This window comes from Chiloscyllium plagiosum, unplaced genomic scaffold (genome assembly GCF_037043375.1).
Source record: "Chiloscyllium plagiosum isolate Xiang-an unplaced genomic scaffold, Cpla_swu_hap1 HiC_scaffold_12, whole genome shotgun sequence".
Taxonomy (NCBI): Eukaryota; Metazoa; Chordata; class Chondrichthyes; order Orectolobiformes; family Hemiscylliidae; genus Chiloscyllium; species Chiloscyllium plagiosum.
The window spans coordinates 57,296,081-57,315,896 of NW_028270150.1; the positions used below are offsets into that span (position 1 = coordinate 57,296,081).

General features: G+C 38.2%; 1 protein-coding gene across 5 annotated transcripts in view; it reads right to left on the reverse strand.

Annotated features, from left to right (window-relative positions):
• The window catches only part of epha6 (eph receptor A6), a 687,522-nt gene that overhangs the window by 78,888 nt on the left and 588,818 nt on the right, over positions 1-19,816 (reverse strand). For all 5 annotated transcript variants that reach the window (XM_043700795.2, XM_087992858.1, XM_087992855.1 and 2 more), the window contains 3 exons: positions 14,341-14,411; positions 9,338-9,463; positions 1,664-1,849 (listed from right to left, as the gene is read on the reverse strand). In XM_043700795.2, the coding sequence (XP_043556730.1) occupies positions 1,664-1,849; positions 9,338-9,463; positions 14,341-14,411 (383 nt within the window). The remainder of the gene's footprint in view (positions 1-1,663; positions 1,850-9,337; positions 9,464-14,340; positions 14,412-19,816) is intronic.

A 19,816-nucleotide genomic window follows, 5' to 3' on the forward strand; every position in this document is an offset into this window, starting at 1 on the left:
AGAAGTTAATTAGTCATTACAGTTTAACCTGGAAAATGACTTAGTATTGGAGTTAATCCATTAATAAAGAACAAATAGTGCCATTGTAAGCTAATAAATTTGAGCTTGAGCTCCACTTACAACAAATCAATAATATTATAGTGTACACCATTTGAATACCAGTTCTGTTAGGTTGAAATAGTGCACTGTGGTACTACTAATCCACTTAGGAGTTTTGGTTATTCTTATATTTTAACAAAGATATTTGTTAAAATAAGGACAAAGAATTTCACAGGAATGACAGAGCTTGGTAAAACTTGATCTTAGCCCAAACTAAGTGACCTGAAGTGACCTTGGGCCTTCAGCCTCAATAGCACATGTTGCCAGTGCCTTTCTCAATTGTGGTGAAGGTGAAGTTCTGAAAGCACTCACACCCTGTGGCCTTGCTTCGACAGAAAAGATTCTGTATTTATGAACAAAGCTTAACTTTAATGAGAAGCCACTGAAAAATCTTGAAAAGACTAGGTCCTCCATCTGCTCTGTTCATTGGGACCAAATGTTACAGAATGGTTTTTCCATAGGTGTTGTGCAACTAATGAATCTTTGTAAGAAGCAGAATGTTTGTGGCACAGAGCTGCCTAAAGAAATGTGCAGCATCAATTCACCAGTGGGCTGAAAACATCACAGATTGTATTTCATGACTAAACTGAACAATGTTGTATCTATTTATACCTGAAAAACATGGAAACCATGCTAATCAGTAATACACACAATATTCCACAACACAATTTAACTTGCTGAACTCCTTATGTTCATTGGGAACTAAAACAAAATAGTATTTAAAATTGTTATGTGTGTCACACAGACATACATACAGAAGAACATAACATGTGAAGCACATGTAGGGTAGGGCATATGCTAATTGATCTACACCTCTTGGTAGACAACCATTTAACTTACGGAAATAGTTTCCATTTACATGTGCACAGTAAAGTAAAATCAAATATAGACATGTTTCCTCTTTAATCTCAACTTGAATTCTGATCTCAGATTCTGAATATCATTCTGCATGTGCAATTCTCCCATGGTCAATCTAATAGTAATTTTAAAACTCCTAAAATGTGTGGGTCTGTATTCGTTGAGGCGTTACAATTTTAAATATGTTAAAGCTGATCAGAACCTGTTGAATTCTGATATTAATACAGGCAGGCAGTGGAGTTGGGGTGGGGAAGGGTAGTGGGCTGGTGGGCTGGGGAAAGGAGTGGTCAGGAACAAGCAATAAATCCATTCTCAGCACACTATGGCAGTCAGTTTGAGGTGGATGAGGATTTACATTTTCACAGTCATTTTATCATTAATTTATGTTAGCTGGAAAGAAAAGCCACAGTGCTTCCCTATCAAGGCAAAAGGCTTTTAGGTGAGTCCACAACCTTCTTATGCTGCATGTCCTGCTGCTCCCTATCATATTTTTACAGACCTCTCTGTATGCATGCCACTACCACAATCTCACCTCTCCACCTCACCATGAGTGCTAATCTTTTGGACTAATTGAATTAATTTTACGTTGCAACAGAACAGTAGTCCAAATACTAGTTGCATACTATATATGCTTTATGGTTATATATTAACACGTTGTCTTATTTCAATCAGCTGAAATGCAATAAATATAAAAAAAGTAAAATACTTTTTGTTACAACTCCCTCCAAACGAACAATGTTAGGGTGGTCAAATTGGCCCATGATGCTAGCTTCTCTGAGGAAATCCTTTCGTTGTCTATCCATGTAACCTCCTTTTAAGGTCTTAATAGCCACAGGAATTTCCCTTTTTCCAGGTGTCTTTAGCCGACCGCTACAGACCTCTCCAAATTCCCCTAAAAACACAAATTGTGAGAACAAGGAAGTTACTTCAATATAGTACAAACTAATCAAGTATCAGAAATCTAAGATAGCCACTCAGTTGTAATCATTATACTTAATATGTGAAAATTTAATATTAGGTATTTAAAATATCATGGTCTAAACGATATGGTAAATATCGTTGTGAGATTGGTGTGAGAGTGCTGTTCTAGGAGTAGTCAATCCACCAATTAGGGCCAGTCTTCTTTCAACCTCCAGGCAGAGGTCACTTAAAAGAATTGAAGTCAAACATCAGGTTTGTAAATGAGCATCAAACAAATGGGCTGGACCAGAGGAAGACAGACTGATTTTCAATTGCTCTGACCCTATGTAACGTCTTATTCATTGCAGATGAAAGTTAAAAAAAAAGACTTACTAATATTAATTTAAGGACTAGGTGGAGGAGTGGGTTCATATAAAATCTTTCTACCTCAGGAACTGGACTTAAAAGCCAGCTGCAACTACTGGAATGAACATCATTTGTAGCTGATTTTACACCAAATAGTGAGAAAGTTTGAACCATGTTCTTCGTGCATTTGGGATATAAACACTAAATGGAGGACCAATTTGGAAAACTTAAAACCATGAAGGTAGCTGATACAACAGATAGAAACATTGATCTCTCTTTTGTATGTGATGCCTTTATGGGATTATGGCATTTGGCTTGGGAGACAACAATTGATGCTGCACCTGCTCATATCTTCATCTGGAATAAGAACAGTAAAACGTGGAAAAACTCAGAGGAATGAGCAGCATCCACAAAGAGAAACTGTTAAAATATCAGATTGGTGACCTTTTATCAAATGAAGGCATTTAATATTGCCAACAAATGTTCAAAGGAAAAATAATTTCTTTAGCACCAGCAATCTTTTGCTTGACAATTCTGAAAAAAAAAAATCCCCTTTCAAGAAAAAAAGGATTTAATATTGATTAGTAAAAAGAATGGGAATTAATTGCAGAAGGGGATGCCTCACCTTCGGGGTTATATGGCCACACGAAGATTAACCGTGCCCTAATCTCTCTTTTCTGATATTTCTCAAGAAGTGTTAGGTGTGATAGATTAGGAATGTAATGTGTTAAAAAAAAGTCTTGCTGCTATCCAGTGATTAAAATAAAGACAGCTACTGGGTAAAATAAAGCTAGGTTTATAGATTTGAACAAATGTCACAGCAGAAGTTTGAAATTTTACAAGATTGGTTAAAATAATGGTTAGTTCAAGGGCAAAATGAAACAAATTGAGGACTAAAATATACTGTGCTCTTGGGAGTCAGAAGTGATCTGAAAATGAATAATGCGTTCTTGGTCACTCTCTATACCTTCCAAGCTAATAATTTTAACTTGAGTTTTGAAAAGCTGTCACATCTGTGTAATATGATTTACCATGCAAGGAAAAAAATACTTCTTAAAAGAAACATTTATGATTTTACAAGAAAACTCAATAAATAGCTTTGTTGTCTTCAGGAGGTTTTCAGAGTTGAAATGTGCAATGAATATTTTTACTTGTGATTAATGAGGCTCTCAGAAAATAGTCTCACACAGAATCCCTGCAGAACGGATATTATTACAACCATTTGTTTAATCCATGAACTGGATTGTTATCTATTAGTAAAAGAAATTTGATCATGGATGGATGAGTAGCAGAGTCTTAAGTGTGTTTGGACTTGGCATATCTTTGAAAATAGGCAAAAGTGGGTACTGCAGATGCTGGAGATTAGAGTCGTGCTGGAAAAGCACAGCTGGTCAGGCAGCATCCGAGAAGCAGGAAAATTGACGTTTCAGGAAAAAGCCCTTGGCTGCTCCTCAAATGCTGCCTGGCCTGCTGTGCTTTTCCAGCACAACTCTAATCTTGACTCTAATCTCCAGCATCTTTGAAAGTGGTTTCTAGCTTACAAAAATAACATATTATTTGGATGAAATGTTTAGTTTCTCAAGGAAACTTAACTCACCAATCAGATTGCTTTAATTGGTGGTAATGGAAGAACATTTAACAGGAGGCAATTTTTATCCTTGCTTCTCTGATTGTGTTTAAAAAGAGGACAACAATGCAATGAAAATAATACAAGCCACATCATTAAGTCAATGCTTTGATCCCAATTTATTCCAATTTCTGGATAGACCTCTGTATGAATGATCTGAGTTCACAATAGAAAAAAGGTAGCAAACTCATTAAAACACTTTAGTTGAGATCAGATTGTTGCAGTCCCCAATATCATTTTCATCTCTTATACCTTTACTTTCCTTGATTGTCCACAAATTATGGACAGTTCAAGTAAAGAGGTTGCCATTACAATTTGCAGGGATCATTTGCTCCACTAAGATACAAGAGGCATTCTGCTTACATTAGATGTCATATGTTTTTGGAACCAATCACTGGTAGCTTGAGGTTGGGGTAAAGTACTGCCATTAATCCTTCTCTCCATTATAATTCTAAGGACCTATGTTTTTAACACCAGTACAGTATCAACCACCTGTGAGTCATAACAAGAACAGGCAGTAACTTGACAACAAGATGTAGTTTATTATTGCAAGATAGCAAGAAGTACAAGTTACATTGACTAGTCAGACTTAATTACTAAGACTATTCAGAGTCAGTGATATCACATCTGACCCCAGTGGGATCTAAAGCCAGGCTCTAAAATTCTCCAGCCAAGACTATAAGATATCATCAGATTGGGTGGAGCTTAATGGGGCTTCTAACATTAACTCTTTCAGAACACATTACATTGTCGAACATTAAATAATTCTTTTTTGCGACTAAGAAATTTCAAAGTGCTGGCAGTCATTGTAGAACGTTTTGAATTTCATTAGTCCTTTATCTAGTCCTTTTTGGAATTCCATTCTGGTAAGAGGGAAAGCAGTGGTAGGAAAAATTTACAGAGTGATACAAATGCAGTGAAATAAAATAGAAGAAGGCATGCTCACAGAAAACTATAACTTGCCAGTGGAGCTTATAGATCCAGGTCAGCACAAGTCTAGTTCTCTGAGCAGTACGTAAAGTGGCTTTGCTTCTTCAGCAAAGCTGTTAGAATTGCGTAACTTTATGTAACAAGCCATGTCTGAGTTAGGACAGCCATGAATATAAGAACATAGGAGTAGACCATTCAGTCCACCGAGCCTGTCCCATCATTCAGTATGATCAGGCTGCTCCAACACTTCAATGGCTTTGCTCACCCTGTCTGAAAAAGCTGTACACCACGAGAGATCAGTATTACAAAAAGTGGTCTAAAATTCTTTGCCTCTGGATCCTCCCAGTTGTTATCAAAAACATTAGTTATCTTGTAGTAGTTCATACATGCACTAAGCAAATTAAGCAATTGACCAATATGTTGCTTACCAGAGCAACAACTTCTATTATCATTCCTGTCGAAAATGTGAAATAGTAGGACAGCAATCTAGTAATGTAATATTTGGTGCAGGGAATGAGTTTTACAATTAATGTTCACACAACATGCAAACTTAAAGTGCACTGATGAGGGCTGCAAGTTTGAATAGGGGTGGAAAATCATGAGAGACCAACTTGAACAGCACTAACTTAAAACCAGTTAGCACCTCTTAATGGAGGCACTTTTTTTTGGCTGCAGCAGATGCTACGTGTCATCCTAGAAATCAGCTTCACCTGGGAATAGCATGGAAATGGCAAGAAATGACAAAAGACCATTGCAGATCTCAAACAAAGATTCTCATTTGTGGACAAATCTTGTATGACTCTGAAACTCAAACTGCAAAGAGGATAGAATCTCTTGCCCTCCTTCTAGATGGGTATTTAATCAGGAGGAAGAGCATTGGCTGGAATCCATATAATCTTCCCAACTCTGCACCAATTCGGTCTATGGAAGGAAGACTAACTCATTGCTGCCAGTTTTAACCCAGCAGTGATCGGGAGGCTTGCCAAACAGGCTTGACGGTCAGTAATGATGGGAGACTGTTTAAAAATAAGAGGCCTCCCACTTAAGATGGAGATGAAGAGGTTTTATTTTTGTCTCATAGGTTTGAGCATCTTTGGAAATTTCTTCCTCAGAGAGCAGTGGAAGCAGGTTCATTGAATATTTGGAAGATAAAGATAGTTAGATTCTTGACAAACAAGGGTGCCAGAAGATGACTGGGATGAACAAGAACACAAGTTGACATCTCAATCAGGTCAGAGGTTTTTGGAAAAAACTGGCAGATATTGGGAGGATAACCAGAGACATGAAGTATGTGGCACTGGTTTATTAGACGCCTTGATGAGGCAAGAGTGATAAAGACATGGACTATTTTAAACAATTCAAAGAAACCTTCTTTCAAGCATAAAACAACCAGTCTATCTTGCACAATTGAATAAGCATGTTATATTGCGCAATCATGTTGTCCAGATATTAATTTATGATAAACCTCTAATGGTTTCCAGCAATAACATTTCTTATTATAAACATCCATCAATGCTACTTTATCTAAGGAATTCATTTCATAATGAAGTCTATTATCATTTTTCAAGTGGCAGGAGAAGTGATGTGCTCTAATTTTTTTGACTAATTTGTGATCAGGCAATGAAAATATGAAAACCTTTGCACAAACAATTCATAAAATGAACACCAAGCATAAAAGTAATGGTACTATGCTGGCTTTTGATTGAGAAAACATGGAGTAGTTTAACACATTAATTTGAAGCTGGCCAATATTTTATCTGACACATTAAATTCTTGGTCCCAAATTGATTGAATGTGGTGGGTATGATGTGCATGAGCCCAAAGCTTGTGATATGCCAGGGAGAGGCTTAGATACCATGCCAACTCAAGGACGAGTTCTTCTGTGAAATACTTTTCTCAGGGTCATCAAAGATTCACAGATTTTCCTTTTTTCCCAGATTCATTTCTTGGCTGGCAGATGGGTTCAGTGGTAGGAGGCAGCAGCAAGGCATTTGAGTGTGCAGTCCTTGGTCATAAAATGAAAATCAGGGGCCTCCCTTTAGATTTGACGACACCCTGGAGGTAACTAGGAGCAGACGTGGCAGGGGCAGGGATTGGAAGATTGTGGTGGTAACAACAGCAAGGGACATTCTTCTGCGCTCTGGAGGATAAATTCTGTCACTTTTGCCTGTGAAGAATTTTAAAATGTAACTTGCTAAACTTACTTGTTATGTCTCTGTTGACTCCTAGTTTCCTCCTATGTAATTCGACCTGATCTGCACTTGTAATAAAGGTCTCCCAGACCATTCTGCCTGTTTAAAGAGCAGGAGGGAGCTGAGGTACCTGACTTGCCTCATTCAAACTACTGTCAATTCCTTGTGGGTTTTGTTGAGTCAAGGACGACAGCCTTAAAACTAAACCAGAGCATCCTCTTAACATTTAGCTACTTGATTCAAGTAACTAATTGAGGAATTCATCTGAATGCCCCCGAATACTGATATAATCATTGCACCGATAATAATTCTAGTTTCAAAATGTGACACTGGTTAAGTCTGAAACAGAAATGATAGTGACAAAAAATAAAATCCCAATCCAGATTTTATTTTAACAGAATAAATTATGAGCATACCTTGCGCAAAAAAACAAATTCAACATGGTGTGAAATCTGTGAATCTTTGATGACCCTGGGAAAAGTATTTCACAGAAGAACTTGTCCTTGAGTTTGCATGGTATCTAAGCCTCTCCCTGGCATATCACAAGCTTTGGGCTCATGCACATCATACCCACCACATTTAATAAATTTGGGACCAAGAATTTAATGTGTCAGATAAAATATTTTCAGATGCTGTGGACTGCAGCTGGCAAATATTTGTATGACTTAGAAAATGTTTAATTTGAAAGTATTTCAGATTTCAATTGGATCCGATTACAATGTCTGTATAAATTAACACATTATTTTATTAAATTAAAATAGAATTAACCAACTGACAATTAATTTGCAACAACAAAGATTAATTTTGACAAGATATAATGCTCGTCAATTACTCTCACATTTGATGTTGACACTTTTAAAAAAATATATATCTGCATCCTAGCTTCTAGAAAACTGATTTCATAGTGTGTCTTTGCATAGTTTATCTGGCATTTTGTAAACAATCAATGGCTTCCAATAAACTGCAGTTTCAAATCAAATTTAATGTCTATTTTGCAAAACTAGTTATTTTATACATTGTGTTCTATATTGGATCTAGTAATGCACACCAATGGATCATTAAGCAACAAAGCAAATTTCATCCTGACCTGAGAATGTCTTGAAATCCCATACATATTTGCTGAGCAGACGTAAGACTGTGTTTATGAATACATGATATAGAATTTTAAGGCAGCAAAGGTTACAATTTCAGTTTTAAAGTATTAGGGCAACTGCTGCTTTACTGCACTTTGAGCTTAATACACACTTTCACCGATGGCATACATGTAAGTAAACATTAAGAGTTAATAGGCCAGGTCTACAAATTGGGAGGAATTTGTAAAAATCATTACAAACTAAGTTATTTCATGATGAAGTCAGGTTTGGAGTGGAATCTGCAGGTGGTGGTGTTCCCGTGTATCTGCTGTCCTTGTCCTTCTGGATGGTAGTTTTTGTGGGTTTGGAAGGTGATATCTAAGAATCTTAGAAGTGAATTTCTGCAATGCATCTTGTACATGGTACGCATTGCTGCTACTGAGTGTCAGGGTTGGAGCGACTGAATATTTGTGCATGCAGTGCCAATCACGCAGGAGCATTGTCCTGGATGGCATTAGGCTTCTTGAGTGTTGATGGAGCTTCACTCTCCCAGGCAAGTGAGGAGTATTTCATCACCTTTCTGACTTGTGTCTTGTAAATGGTGGAAGGGCTTTTGCCCAAAACGTCGATTTCGCTGCTCCTTGGATGCTGCCTGAACTGCTGTGCTCTTCCAGCACCACTAATCCAGAATCTGGCTTCCAGCATTTGCAGTCGTTGTTTTTACCTTGGGGGAGTCAGGAGGTGAGTTACTCGCTGCAGGATTCCTAGCCTCTGACCTGCTCTTATAGTCACTGCATTTATACAGTGAGTCCAGTTCAGTTTCTGCACAATGGTAACCCGCAGGACGTTGACAGTGACAGATTCTGTGATGGTAACACTCTTGAATGTCAAGGAGCAGTGGTTACATTGTCTCTTACTGTTTCACTTTTGTAAAATGGAAAACCTGGCAATCGATATAAACTCATCAAATGTCCACAAAAAACATGACATTGAAAAGTGAAACGATGGACTAACAGGTTCAGATACTGAGTAGAAACTTGGTTAATATAAGCACTAAAATAGCTGAGAAGGCAATTTTTACTGAACAGGTTAATGGCTTGAACCAATTATTCCCACAATGTACTTTCAAAGACCTTACTTGGTCAAACTAATCACTGCTAAGCAAAATGGCTTGGAAGGATTGGTTGCAGAAATAATGCCCCAAAAGATTTCAACTTTTAAGAGACAAGTCAAACTAAAACAATTCTATTATCAGCAGGATGGATTCTTTGGTATTGTCTATGACTTTTTACCTGCTCCAATTACTCTCTCTATGCGAATTCTGGAGGGATCTATTTCTTTCGCAAATTCATGCACAGCTTGAGATGGGTCTTCATAAGTATCAGGATCAATGTATGTTCTTATCTCCGGAAATCTGACTGGAAAGAATTAAAATAGAATTTAATGTTTCGTGAGAACGAAACAGACCCAGCGTGACGCAGAAATCCTCTTTCAACTTACTAGCAGACTTTATTTATGCGGTATTGGCTTTTCTCTAAGTATTTAATCACAGAACCAACAAGTATCTTAGAAATTGGGAAAAGGAAATGTGCACTGTAAAAGTCTACGCAATGGGATTCTGCTTCTCCATGTGGGGCTGAAGGTTCAGCAGATTTATTCAGCAAATTACAATGGAAGCAGTTGTTCACTGATTAGAAATCACTGATGATGAAGTAATTGCTGTGATATAATTAACTCCGCAGTCTTGCTTTCTTTTTATATTATTTAGCCTGCTGCATTCGGGATTCTTGTACAATGATGGAGTGTTACTATTAGGAGTACGAAACACAATTGCGGCACTTTGATATTAATTTGTCTCATGCCCACTGCCACTATCAGAACAATATGCAGCAAACCATATGCAGCTGTAAGCTGCAACGGCTCCCTTGGTTGCTCACTGGAACAGCAGCAGATTATCTGAATGCACAACAGAAATAGTGAGAAATGGCTATTTATCTTATATTTCAGGCTGATGATCAGGACAGCCCTGAAAATCTCTCCTCCATATTCAGAATCCATACAAGTTTGCTACTTGTTGAAATTTTAACAAGCCTGTTCATCAATGGTTTCATTTAAAAAACGCCACAACTGCTAAAAGATAAGATTTTTGCAGTGAAACCTCAGTAAAAAGCTATAAGTTGTCAACTGTACATTTCAGTTCAGTAAAAATTTGTGTGTGCTAAATGCAACACTCCTCCAGCACAGAGTCCCAATGATGAATGCTTTTGTGTTGGGTCGGCCCTCCTTTGGAAATGCACCAATTAAAATTAATAATTCATCATACTTTCGCTCCAAATCATAAAGGTTGATGATATGAACACAGTGAAATGGTTCATTTATACTTTTCATTTGATTAGGGGAATACAGTTTGTTTTTGTATAGCAAAACACTTCTTCTCAATGTGAGCAAGGTTCTCTCCCCACCAAACATTTTTTCCATGCGAACTAGTGTTAACTCCACAAGAACATCTGAGTTTCAAATTACATACTGTGATGCTTGTCCTCTTAGAGAACAATTCTTGGGACAGCTGGATGAATTAATCACCTCTAACTGCTTTGCCTTTTTAATGGGTGTGATGTATGTAGATGAGTAGTACACAAACACCGGGGACTGAGACTGCTGATATTAAAGCTGCATAACGAATGGGAAATACCAACTGCAAGAGAATGAAATAGCTTAAAACTGATCTTGTTTGAGTTCCAGTTGTGACAATAGCGTTAAAACTTGAAATAAACAAATGAAAAGCAATAATGAAGTAAGCTGTTTTGCTTTTGTTCTTCTTGTCAACATCTTTTGGATTGAGGCTTTCTCCCAAAAATATATAGTAGCATTATTATTAAACTAGTATAACTGATTACGTAGGAGGTAGAAAATGAAAAACCTACTAGTGTTCCTTCTCTATACTGACAGAAGTCCAACCACGCTGGCTCCTGATGCTACCTGCAAGAAATTCTAATCTATCTTTTCATCCATCTGAATAATTATTTCAATTATTTATAACTTTATACAATATTTTAGCTTGACGAGACATCTCAGTAAATAAGACATGAAATAATCCCTTCTTCAGCAGCTTTAGTCTTTAATGTAATTAATATAAAAATACCGACTTTTTTGTAAAAAGGAAAGTCAAATAACCCGCCCTTCACTGTAGTATGAATTAATGGACTTGCAAAAAAGTTTTGAGACAAAATAAGCTTGAAGGCAAAGTATTTCAACATTGTCATACGAAAACCAGTAGCAAACTGTTTATTCATATCTCACAACCTTAATATGTCCCACTATATCTGACGATGTAATGCTAACACTCTGACTTTCATGATCATTGGTATCCATTGTTCTAGACTATTGTGGATTAAGTGACAGACTATGGTCTTCTTTCAAGTGATTGCTCAGATTGCAGACAGGTCACTTAAAGGCACAGAAGAGAGGACAAGTTCCTAGGTCCATTGAGAAAAAGTTTGGTCGCTGTTTGTGACCAGTCCCTTGAGAAAAGAGACCATGCTTGACTGGTTTTTGGGAATGAGGTGGCCTAAGTAGATGAAGTGTCAAAGTGAAAATTTAGGAAACTGATCGTGGTGTCAGATGGTTTTAGGATGATGATGAAAATGGACAATAAATAATCTAGAATACAAACATTTAACTGGGAGAATGCTGACCTAAGTGGTATTAGAATTGAGATGAAGAACAGAGATTGGAGCCAAAGATTCTGGGGTGAGGGGGAAGGAATGAGGAATTGTCGCTGTCTAGTTTTTACCTGATGGTTGGGAGAATGGGGAATTGTTGCTGTTTTTTGTATATCTGATGGGTGGGAAAATGAAAAACTGTGTTTCCATGAGGTGAGCTTTAGTAATAATTACAGGCTGATCCATGCAAATAGGCCTCCCACTACTCACTGGCAAGATTTTCATCCTATCATTGAACACTTAGTAGGAGAAAGAGACTTTTTGCTCTCTATGTTGAAAATTCCGTTACTATTGATATCACTCTATTGTAACACCTACATTCTCACCAATGCCCGTGAAAATTCTATCCGTTGATTCTGCGCTTCTCTTTCAATGAGAGGTAGGGTGGCGATGGAGGGCGAGGTTGATTAACTCGCCCTGGTTAGGACGTTCAATCTTTGCACTGCTGAGGTTGGCCTGCCTCCTCACCTTTCCTCACACTTGCACATTATTGTCCATGAGGGGTTGTTATCCATCATTACAGAGAGAATCTTTGGATGTTAAAGCCCAGAAGGAGAGAATTTCTCCTAGTATGAGTCCATACTGTCTTTCTGCGAGAACAATTCAGCATATTTCCACCACTGGGAACACTTCTGTCAAATCTACGTCCCAACTTCCTTTCTCTAAGAACAACCTAAGTTACTTTAGTCAATTCAGAAAATCCAAGACCTCATCCCTGTAACCATTTTGTGAATCTTTGCTGATTTTCCTTACTCCACATTTGTCCAAATGACTGTTACTTTTTTTTGATTATCATTTCTAAATGCTTTCCCACCTTTGTAGTGAAACTGTCTGGTTTTTAAAAAAAGTATGAAATTATTAAGATGTTCTATACTTCATGGCTGTTTGTGAGAATTCTTTAATATGATTGGTTGCTCGGACCACTTGGTGACATCGCTGGAGCTGCATGCTAGGCATCGACATTGAACCATAAACTGGATTTTCTCCTGGCTTTCAGTTCCTAACAATACAATCATCCTTGACGTGGCATCCTTCATTTACAAGGATGTTGTCAGGGTTGGAGGTTTTGAGTGGAGAGGCTGAATAGGCTGGGGCTGTTTTCCCTGGAGTTTTGGAGGCTCGGGGGTGATCTTATAGAGGTTCATAAAATCATGAGGGACATGTATAGGGTAAATAGACAAAGTCTTTTCCCTGGGGTGGGGAAGTCCAAAACTAGAGGGCATAGGTTTAGGGTGAGAGGGGAAAGATATAAAAGGGACCTAAGGGGCAATTTTGTCACGCAGAGGGTGGTGGGCATGTGGAATGAGCTGCTAGAGGAAGTGGTGGAGACTGGTACAATTGCAGCATTTAAAAGGCATCAGGATGCGCATATGAATAGGAAGGGGTGAGAGGGATATGGGCTAAGTGCTGGCAAATGGGATTAGTCTAGGTTAGGATATCTGGTCAGCATGGACGAGTTGGACCGAAGGATCTGTTTCTGTGCTGTTCTTCTCTATGACTCTATGATCATCACCCTATTAAAGTTGGAGACAAACTCCTGATACTGTCCATCCAATCAGAGCCACAGCAGCTCTGGAGATGTTGATGCCTAACAGGGAAAGGATGGCATGGCTGAAGTGGGTCAGGGATTGAGATAGTGCCTCAACATAGGGGTAGCCTTGGAGGTGTACATTCAAATGACAAATTCCAAGGGTTCAAGCTAATAGGCACCTCGCAGCAAAGGGGACATCACTCTGGAGACACACTTTGAGCTACATGTATAGCCTTTCCTGGCCAGACACACTCTTTGGAGGATGGAGTCCCGGACTTTGGGGATGTCGTCCAGCCTGTCACCTCCATTGTCATAGTCCAGATGTAGCTGAGGACTCATTCTGCCAGCAGCAAAGCATCAGCACTCCTGAGAAATCTGATCCAACTGGGTTCATAATCAACTTAATTTGTAAGGCGAGAGGAATGAACTTTCAGAAGAACTAATGGATGGGGGTACAGTTGCAATGTTTAAAAGACACTTAGGTAAGTATCACTTAGAAATGTTTGGAGAAATATGGGCTAAGTGCAAGGGCTACTTTAGTTTGGGATTATGGTCAGCATGGACTGGTTGGACTGAAGAGTCTGTTTCGATGCTGTACAACTCTATTAACTGGCTGGTCATTTCTGTGACTCAAGCAATCATCTCATGCGTGAGAAAAAGCAGGAAAACATTTGGAAGTCATCCCAATGTAAATCTCACCTATTTTCTCTGTCCCTCAGCTCTGTAATCCATAGATTAGAAAATTCAGCTTTAACTGATTAGCAATTATTTGTTGAGAAAGTTAGAAATTCTTGCAACCTCACTAGATCTCCCAGGGAAGCTTTCTCTGAGTTCAGTTATAATGCCCTAGTTTTATTGCTGACCACTAAATAGGATAAGCTTTGCCAATTATTCTGCTGCATGCAAATTTCATTTCCTGGAAAATATTCAACTAAATTGTGCAGCAAGTAATTTGACATAAGAATGAATTAACAGTACTTGAAAAGTCAGACTCTATCCCATTTTACCACAATTTAGTCAGCCTTGGTTAGATTCTACTTACTATGTCCATTTTGGAAATGTGTTCTCCTCTTTTCTTCAGATTTCATTTTTGCTTTAATATACCAACGGCACCTTCACAAAGACAGGAGAATGAAAGCCGTGAAATATTCAAACTTTGGAGAATACATATCAACTTCAATAGTTATCAAAGCAGCTCAGAAATTGAAGAAGTATGTTAGAAATATCTGGAGGACAACAGTATCATGGTGATCTGTGAATGTAATAGGATAGATTGCTTGCTGTGTGAAAGGCTCTTTCACTAGAAATACTACAGATGAATACAAAAGCAAACAGAAGTGACTGATGGTGTTTAATAAAGTCTAGCACGCAGCACAAGAGACACAAATCTACAATATAGATTACTTGTAGCAAAGTGGCATTATCTGAAGAAACAGGCCTTTGTTTACTGTGGATGTTGGTTGCTATCACCTAATTGAGGAACAACATCAAGATAATAGTTATATAATTACCAATTCATCAGACTTTGCTATCTCCATGTTAATGGATATTGTGCTATTTATGGATGGTTTCAAATTTCTCTATATTTAAAGGAACATCATATGTCAGAAATAGGGTCGAGAATGTGGTGCTGCAAAAGCACAGCAGGTCAGGCAGCATCCAAGGAGTAAGTGAATTGATGTTTCAGGCATAAGCCCTTCATCAGGAATGGTTTAGTCCTCAGCCATTCCTGATGAAGGGTTTATGCCAGAAATGTCAATTCTCCTGCTCCTCGGATGCTGCCTGACCTGCTGTGCTTTACCAGCACCACACTCTCAAGTCTGATCTCCAGCATCTGCAGTCCTCACTTTCTCTATATGTCAAAATTATCCCACTGCTTTTGGCTTTGCTGTTATTTGATTGTGAAGTACTTGTCAATAGATACATAAGAAAAGTGAGTTGACCATTGCTAGTTGCCAGCGCAGATTTTCAATCATAGAAACTTCTGTTGCAGTTTTTATAAACTGATGTATGGCAGTGCCACATTCCAGTGCCACCCTAAATTGAGGAGAGAGAGAGAAGTCAAAACAACCAATTATTAATGATGCCAGGTAATGTTCAAGTCAAACAGGAGAGAATCTGATTATCAGTCTTTGACATTCAATAGCATTGAATTCCTCATTAGTAAAGTACTGGGAGAACAGAAACTGAACTTGACCAGACATATAAGAACTGTGGCTACAAGAGCAAGTCAGTAACTCATCTTCTGACTCCCCAACATCTGTCCACTATCTGCAAGGCAAAGTCATCAGTATGAAAGAATACTCCCCACTTCAGAGTGAATATGACTGACTGATAGCTAGACTCTCAAGCCTAAATCAGCTGTCAGCATAATTCCGCACACATTCAGGATTAACAAGCAAATATTGTCCAACTGCTGAAACATGTCTAATGTTAGACATGGTGTTTCAGGTTTTGCAAACATGGGCTTTTGGGTATGGTCAGTATCTTGTTTGTTGTGAACAGTTGAAAAGACATGCTGCTTGTTATGATTCACCAGTCTTTGGGACACATAGCCCACATATCTGACATCACACTGGCACTGAAACTCAGATACCATATTCTGAAGAAGGTTACCTGGATCCAAAAAGTTAACTTTTATTTCTCTCCATTGATGGTGAGTGTATTGCATGGAATGTGTCCTCCCAACAGCCATTGTTGCAAATCCCCACTACACTGCACAGACGCATTTTGACTGTAGCCCAATATATGGTACAACATCTAAATGGCTGCCTGGACCTGTCCTGTACAATGGAGCTGAGGCTTCATGCAGCTCTGTCTTAGATGGTTATGGGACAGCTTCTCGGGGACACACACACATGCACACACTTTACAAGTTTTCTACAGCTAAAAGATTTCTAAAAAATCTCTGGCAAAGTTAAATCTTCCCCTCTTTTCAAATAACTCTCCTCCAATTTGGTGGTTGAATCTATGTGGGAATTGGTGGATTTCTTATCTTCCCAGAAATGATGAGTATCTGTTAAGGCATACAAATATGGCACAGATCTCAAATGGCTGCAGCCTCATTGGGTACTAATGAGCAGGCAGAAAACATGCTCCACTGAATCAGTGCATGTTTTAGGCTTAACTTGAAATTAACCTTTTGAGTTACTTGCTTTATGTTTGATAAACCCAGTGAAAAATCAGGCTATTCAGCCCAACACAAGACAAATGACAAGCTCAGATGGATACTGTTAAACATACATTAGTTCTTCTCTAATTTATAGGCAACAAAACCTAGTTCTAAATTAATTAGCAATGATTCATTTTAGTCAGAGCCCACATGGCATTTGATCTTGAAATGAACATATGTGCAATATGTTGCAGAAGTAAACAGGAACATGATTACTTTGGGAAATATGTTTCACCAGCTGCATTCATACTGAATATCAAATTCCGAAAATATAACAAAATACACCTCTGTGGAGAATGAGTCCTTGGAGGATTACATTTGAAACAGAGCAAGGGAAATGATAAATATTTGATGCAAAAGAACAAAAGAGCAGAGTAGCATCATTAGTTTTGTTTAGTCTAACAAAGAGTGAATGTGGATTTCATGGGTTACATGGTCTTTTTTGGGATTTAATTTCAATTGCAAAATTAACAATCAATCAGGCAGAATTTCAGAATTTTAAATTCATGGAAAAACTATAGGATGTTTAATATTTAGCTCTGGTGACTTAATGATTTTCAAATACTTCATCAAGTGAAGATTTATTTCAGCTGGAATAACACTGATAATATAGTTACAACACTTTTGTGCTTTTGGTGATATGTGCTCACTAGAATTTACAAACTAACCTTGCATATATTTCTGATCTTGTTCATCCTTCTTAATCTCAATGCAGGGTGTTCTGAATATCATGCTACTTACATTGGTGAATTGTATTTCTCAACTGATTCTTTCATGAATCACTGGTCACACAACGTTGGCAAGATTCTTATGGTAAGGATCTTTGCTTTTCTGCCAGAAATATGTTTGAATTTAAATGATACTAATCAGAAATCAGGTTTGGGAAGTCTTGTTGAGAGAAGCCTTATAGTGGAAGTTGTATGGAAAGAACATGAGAATATAAGAGCTTACAAAGTATAAGTAGGAGGTCAAAATTCAGCACCTGAAGTCTGCCTTGCCTTACAAAGACCCTAGGCCTCAACTCCTCTTTCATGCCAGCTCATCAGTCCTCAATTTCCTGACAGTTCAAAGATCTACCTCCCTCCTCTCTAAATATTTCCAATGATTTAGACCCTACAATTCACTGGGTTAAAATATTTCTGGCACTTGCTACCCTCTACCAGAAGAAATGTTTTTGCATCTCTATTTTAAAGGAGTATCCTGTGACTCTGTAAATATTTCCACTTGCTTGAAATTTCCTTACTAGTGGAAACATCTCCTCAACATTCACCCTGTCATGCCCTTCAAATCTTGGATGCTTCAATAAGATCACTCCTCATTCTTTTAAACTCCAATGAATAAAGACCTAACCCATTTCGACATTATTAATGAGTCAACTGCCCTCTGAAATGGCCCAGCAAGCCACTCAGTTGTATCAAGAAGGTAGCTCATCAGTATCTTCTCAAGGGCAGCTCGGGACGGACAATATATTCCAGAAATCAACCATTCCCTTTTGAATCATTTTGAACTGCCACCAATGCCAGTACACCCTTTCTTTAAATATACAGACAAAAGCTACACTGTAAACCAGGTTTGGCTTCATCAATATCATGTAAAGTTGTGCCATGACCTCCCTACTTTTAAACTTGATCCTCCAGTGATAGATACCAAAAAAACTATTTGCGTTACTTGCTGCATCTGTGCCAGAACACCCAGATCCTTCTGTGCTGTGCATTTCCTGGAGTCTGCCACCATTTAAACAATAATCTGGCCTTGAGTCTTCCTTCATAACCTCACATTTTTCTACAATAAACTCTGTCTGCCAAGTTTCTTTTTACCCATTCATTCAACCTGTCTTTATCCCCTTGCAGGTTATTTGTGTACTCAGCACATGTTCTCCCTCCTTCTTCTGTAAGATCAACAAGTTTGGATACATTACATTCTGCCCCCTCCACCAAATCATCAATATGCATAGTAAATAATTGCGGTTTGAGGTCTGATCCATGTGGCACTCCACTAGTTATATCTTTCCAAACTTAAAGTGATCCATTCATCCTGATTCTCTCTCTTCTATGTGTTAATTAATCCTCAATCCATGCTAATACATTACCCCATATACTATGAGCTTCTATCTTGTGCAATATCCTTTTTTTTGTGTGGCACCTTATTGAATGTCTTATGGAAATCCAAATGTACCACATCTACCTATTCCCCCTTATTAACTCTGCATGGTATATCCTTAGATAATTCTAGCAAATCTGTTAAACATGAATTTCCCTTCACAAAACCATATTGACTCTGATCACATTAACCTTTCCTAAATGGCTTGCTGTTTCTTCTTTAATATGAATGCTAGCATTTTCCGAATGATAGATGTTAGGCTAACTTGATTTCTATCTGCTTCCTTTCTTGAACGGGATGTCACAATTTGCTGGAACCCTTCTGAAATAGTTTGACCAATGTCTCCACCACCTTTGCTGCCATTTCCTTTAAACGTCTTGGATGCAGACCATCAGGTCCTGGATGCTCATCTACCTTCATTTCCTATAGTTTGTCAAATACTTTGAGCCTCATGATAGAAACTGTTACAATTTACTTTCTTCCCATTAACACTTGCCTTCTGTTTGTCTTTCAGATGTTTATAGTGTTCTCCACCATGAAGACAATGCAAATTATTGGCTTAAATTACCTGCCTTTCCCTGTGCCCTGCTATTAATTCTGCAGTTGTATCCTCGAAGAGTCCAAACCTTTACTTCAGCTACTCTCTTTCTTTCAATATCGCCACAGACGCTTTCATTGTTTGTTTTTATATTTCTTGCCAATCAAGGAATTGCTATCCTCAACAGGATCCTTAACTACAAGATCACTTATCAATCCAACTTCATTGCACAATATTCGGTCATAAATAGTCTGTTTTGGGTATGCTCTGCAATGTACTGCTCCAAGAAACAATCCTTGATGCCTTCTACTAATTCATTTTTCATGTTGTCCTTGTCCCTCTGATTGGACCAGTCAATATGCAGGCTAAAATCACCCATGACAAATGTAGTGTCCTACTTACATGCCTCAATCATTCCCAGATATATTCTTTCCCTTTCAGTCAGGCAACTGTTTGGGGAAATTATAGCCTAGTAGTTTTATCGGTAGGCTATTAATCCAGAAACTCAGCTAATGTTCTGGCGACTTGGGTACAATCCCACTTGGCAGATGGAGATCTTGAATTCAATAGAATATCTGGAATTAAGACTGTAATGATGTCCATGAGATCATTGCTGATTATCTGAAAAACCCACCTGGTTCACTAATGTCCTTCAGGTAAAGAACTCACCTGGTCTGGTCTACTTGTGACTCCAGACCAACAGCAATT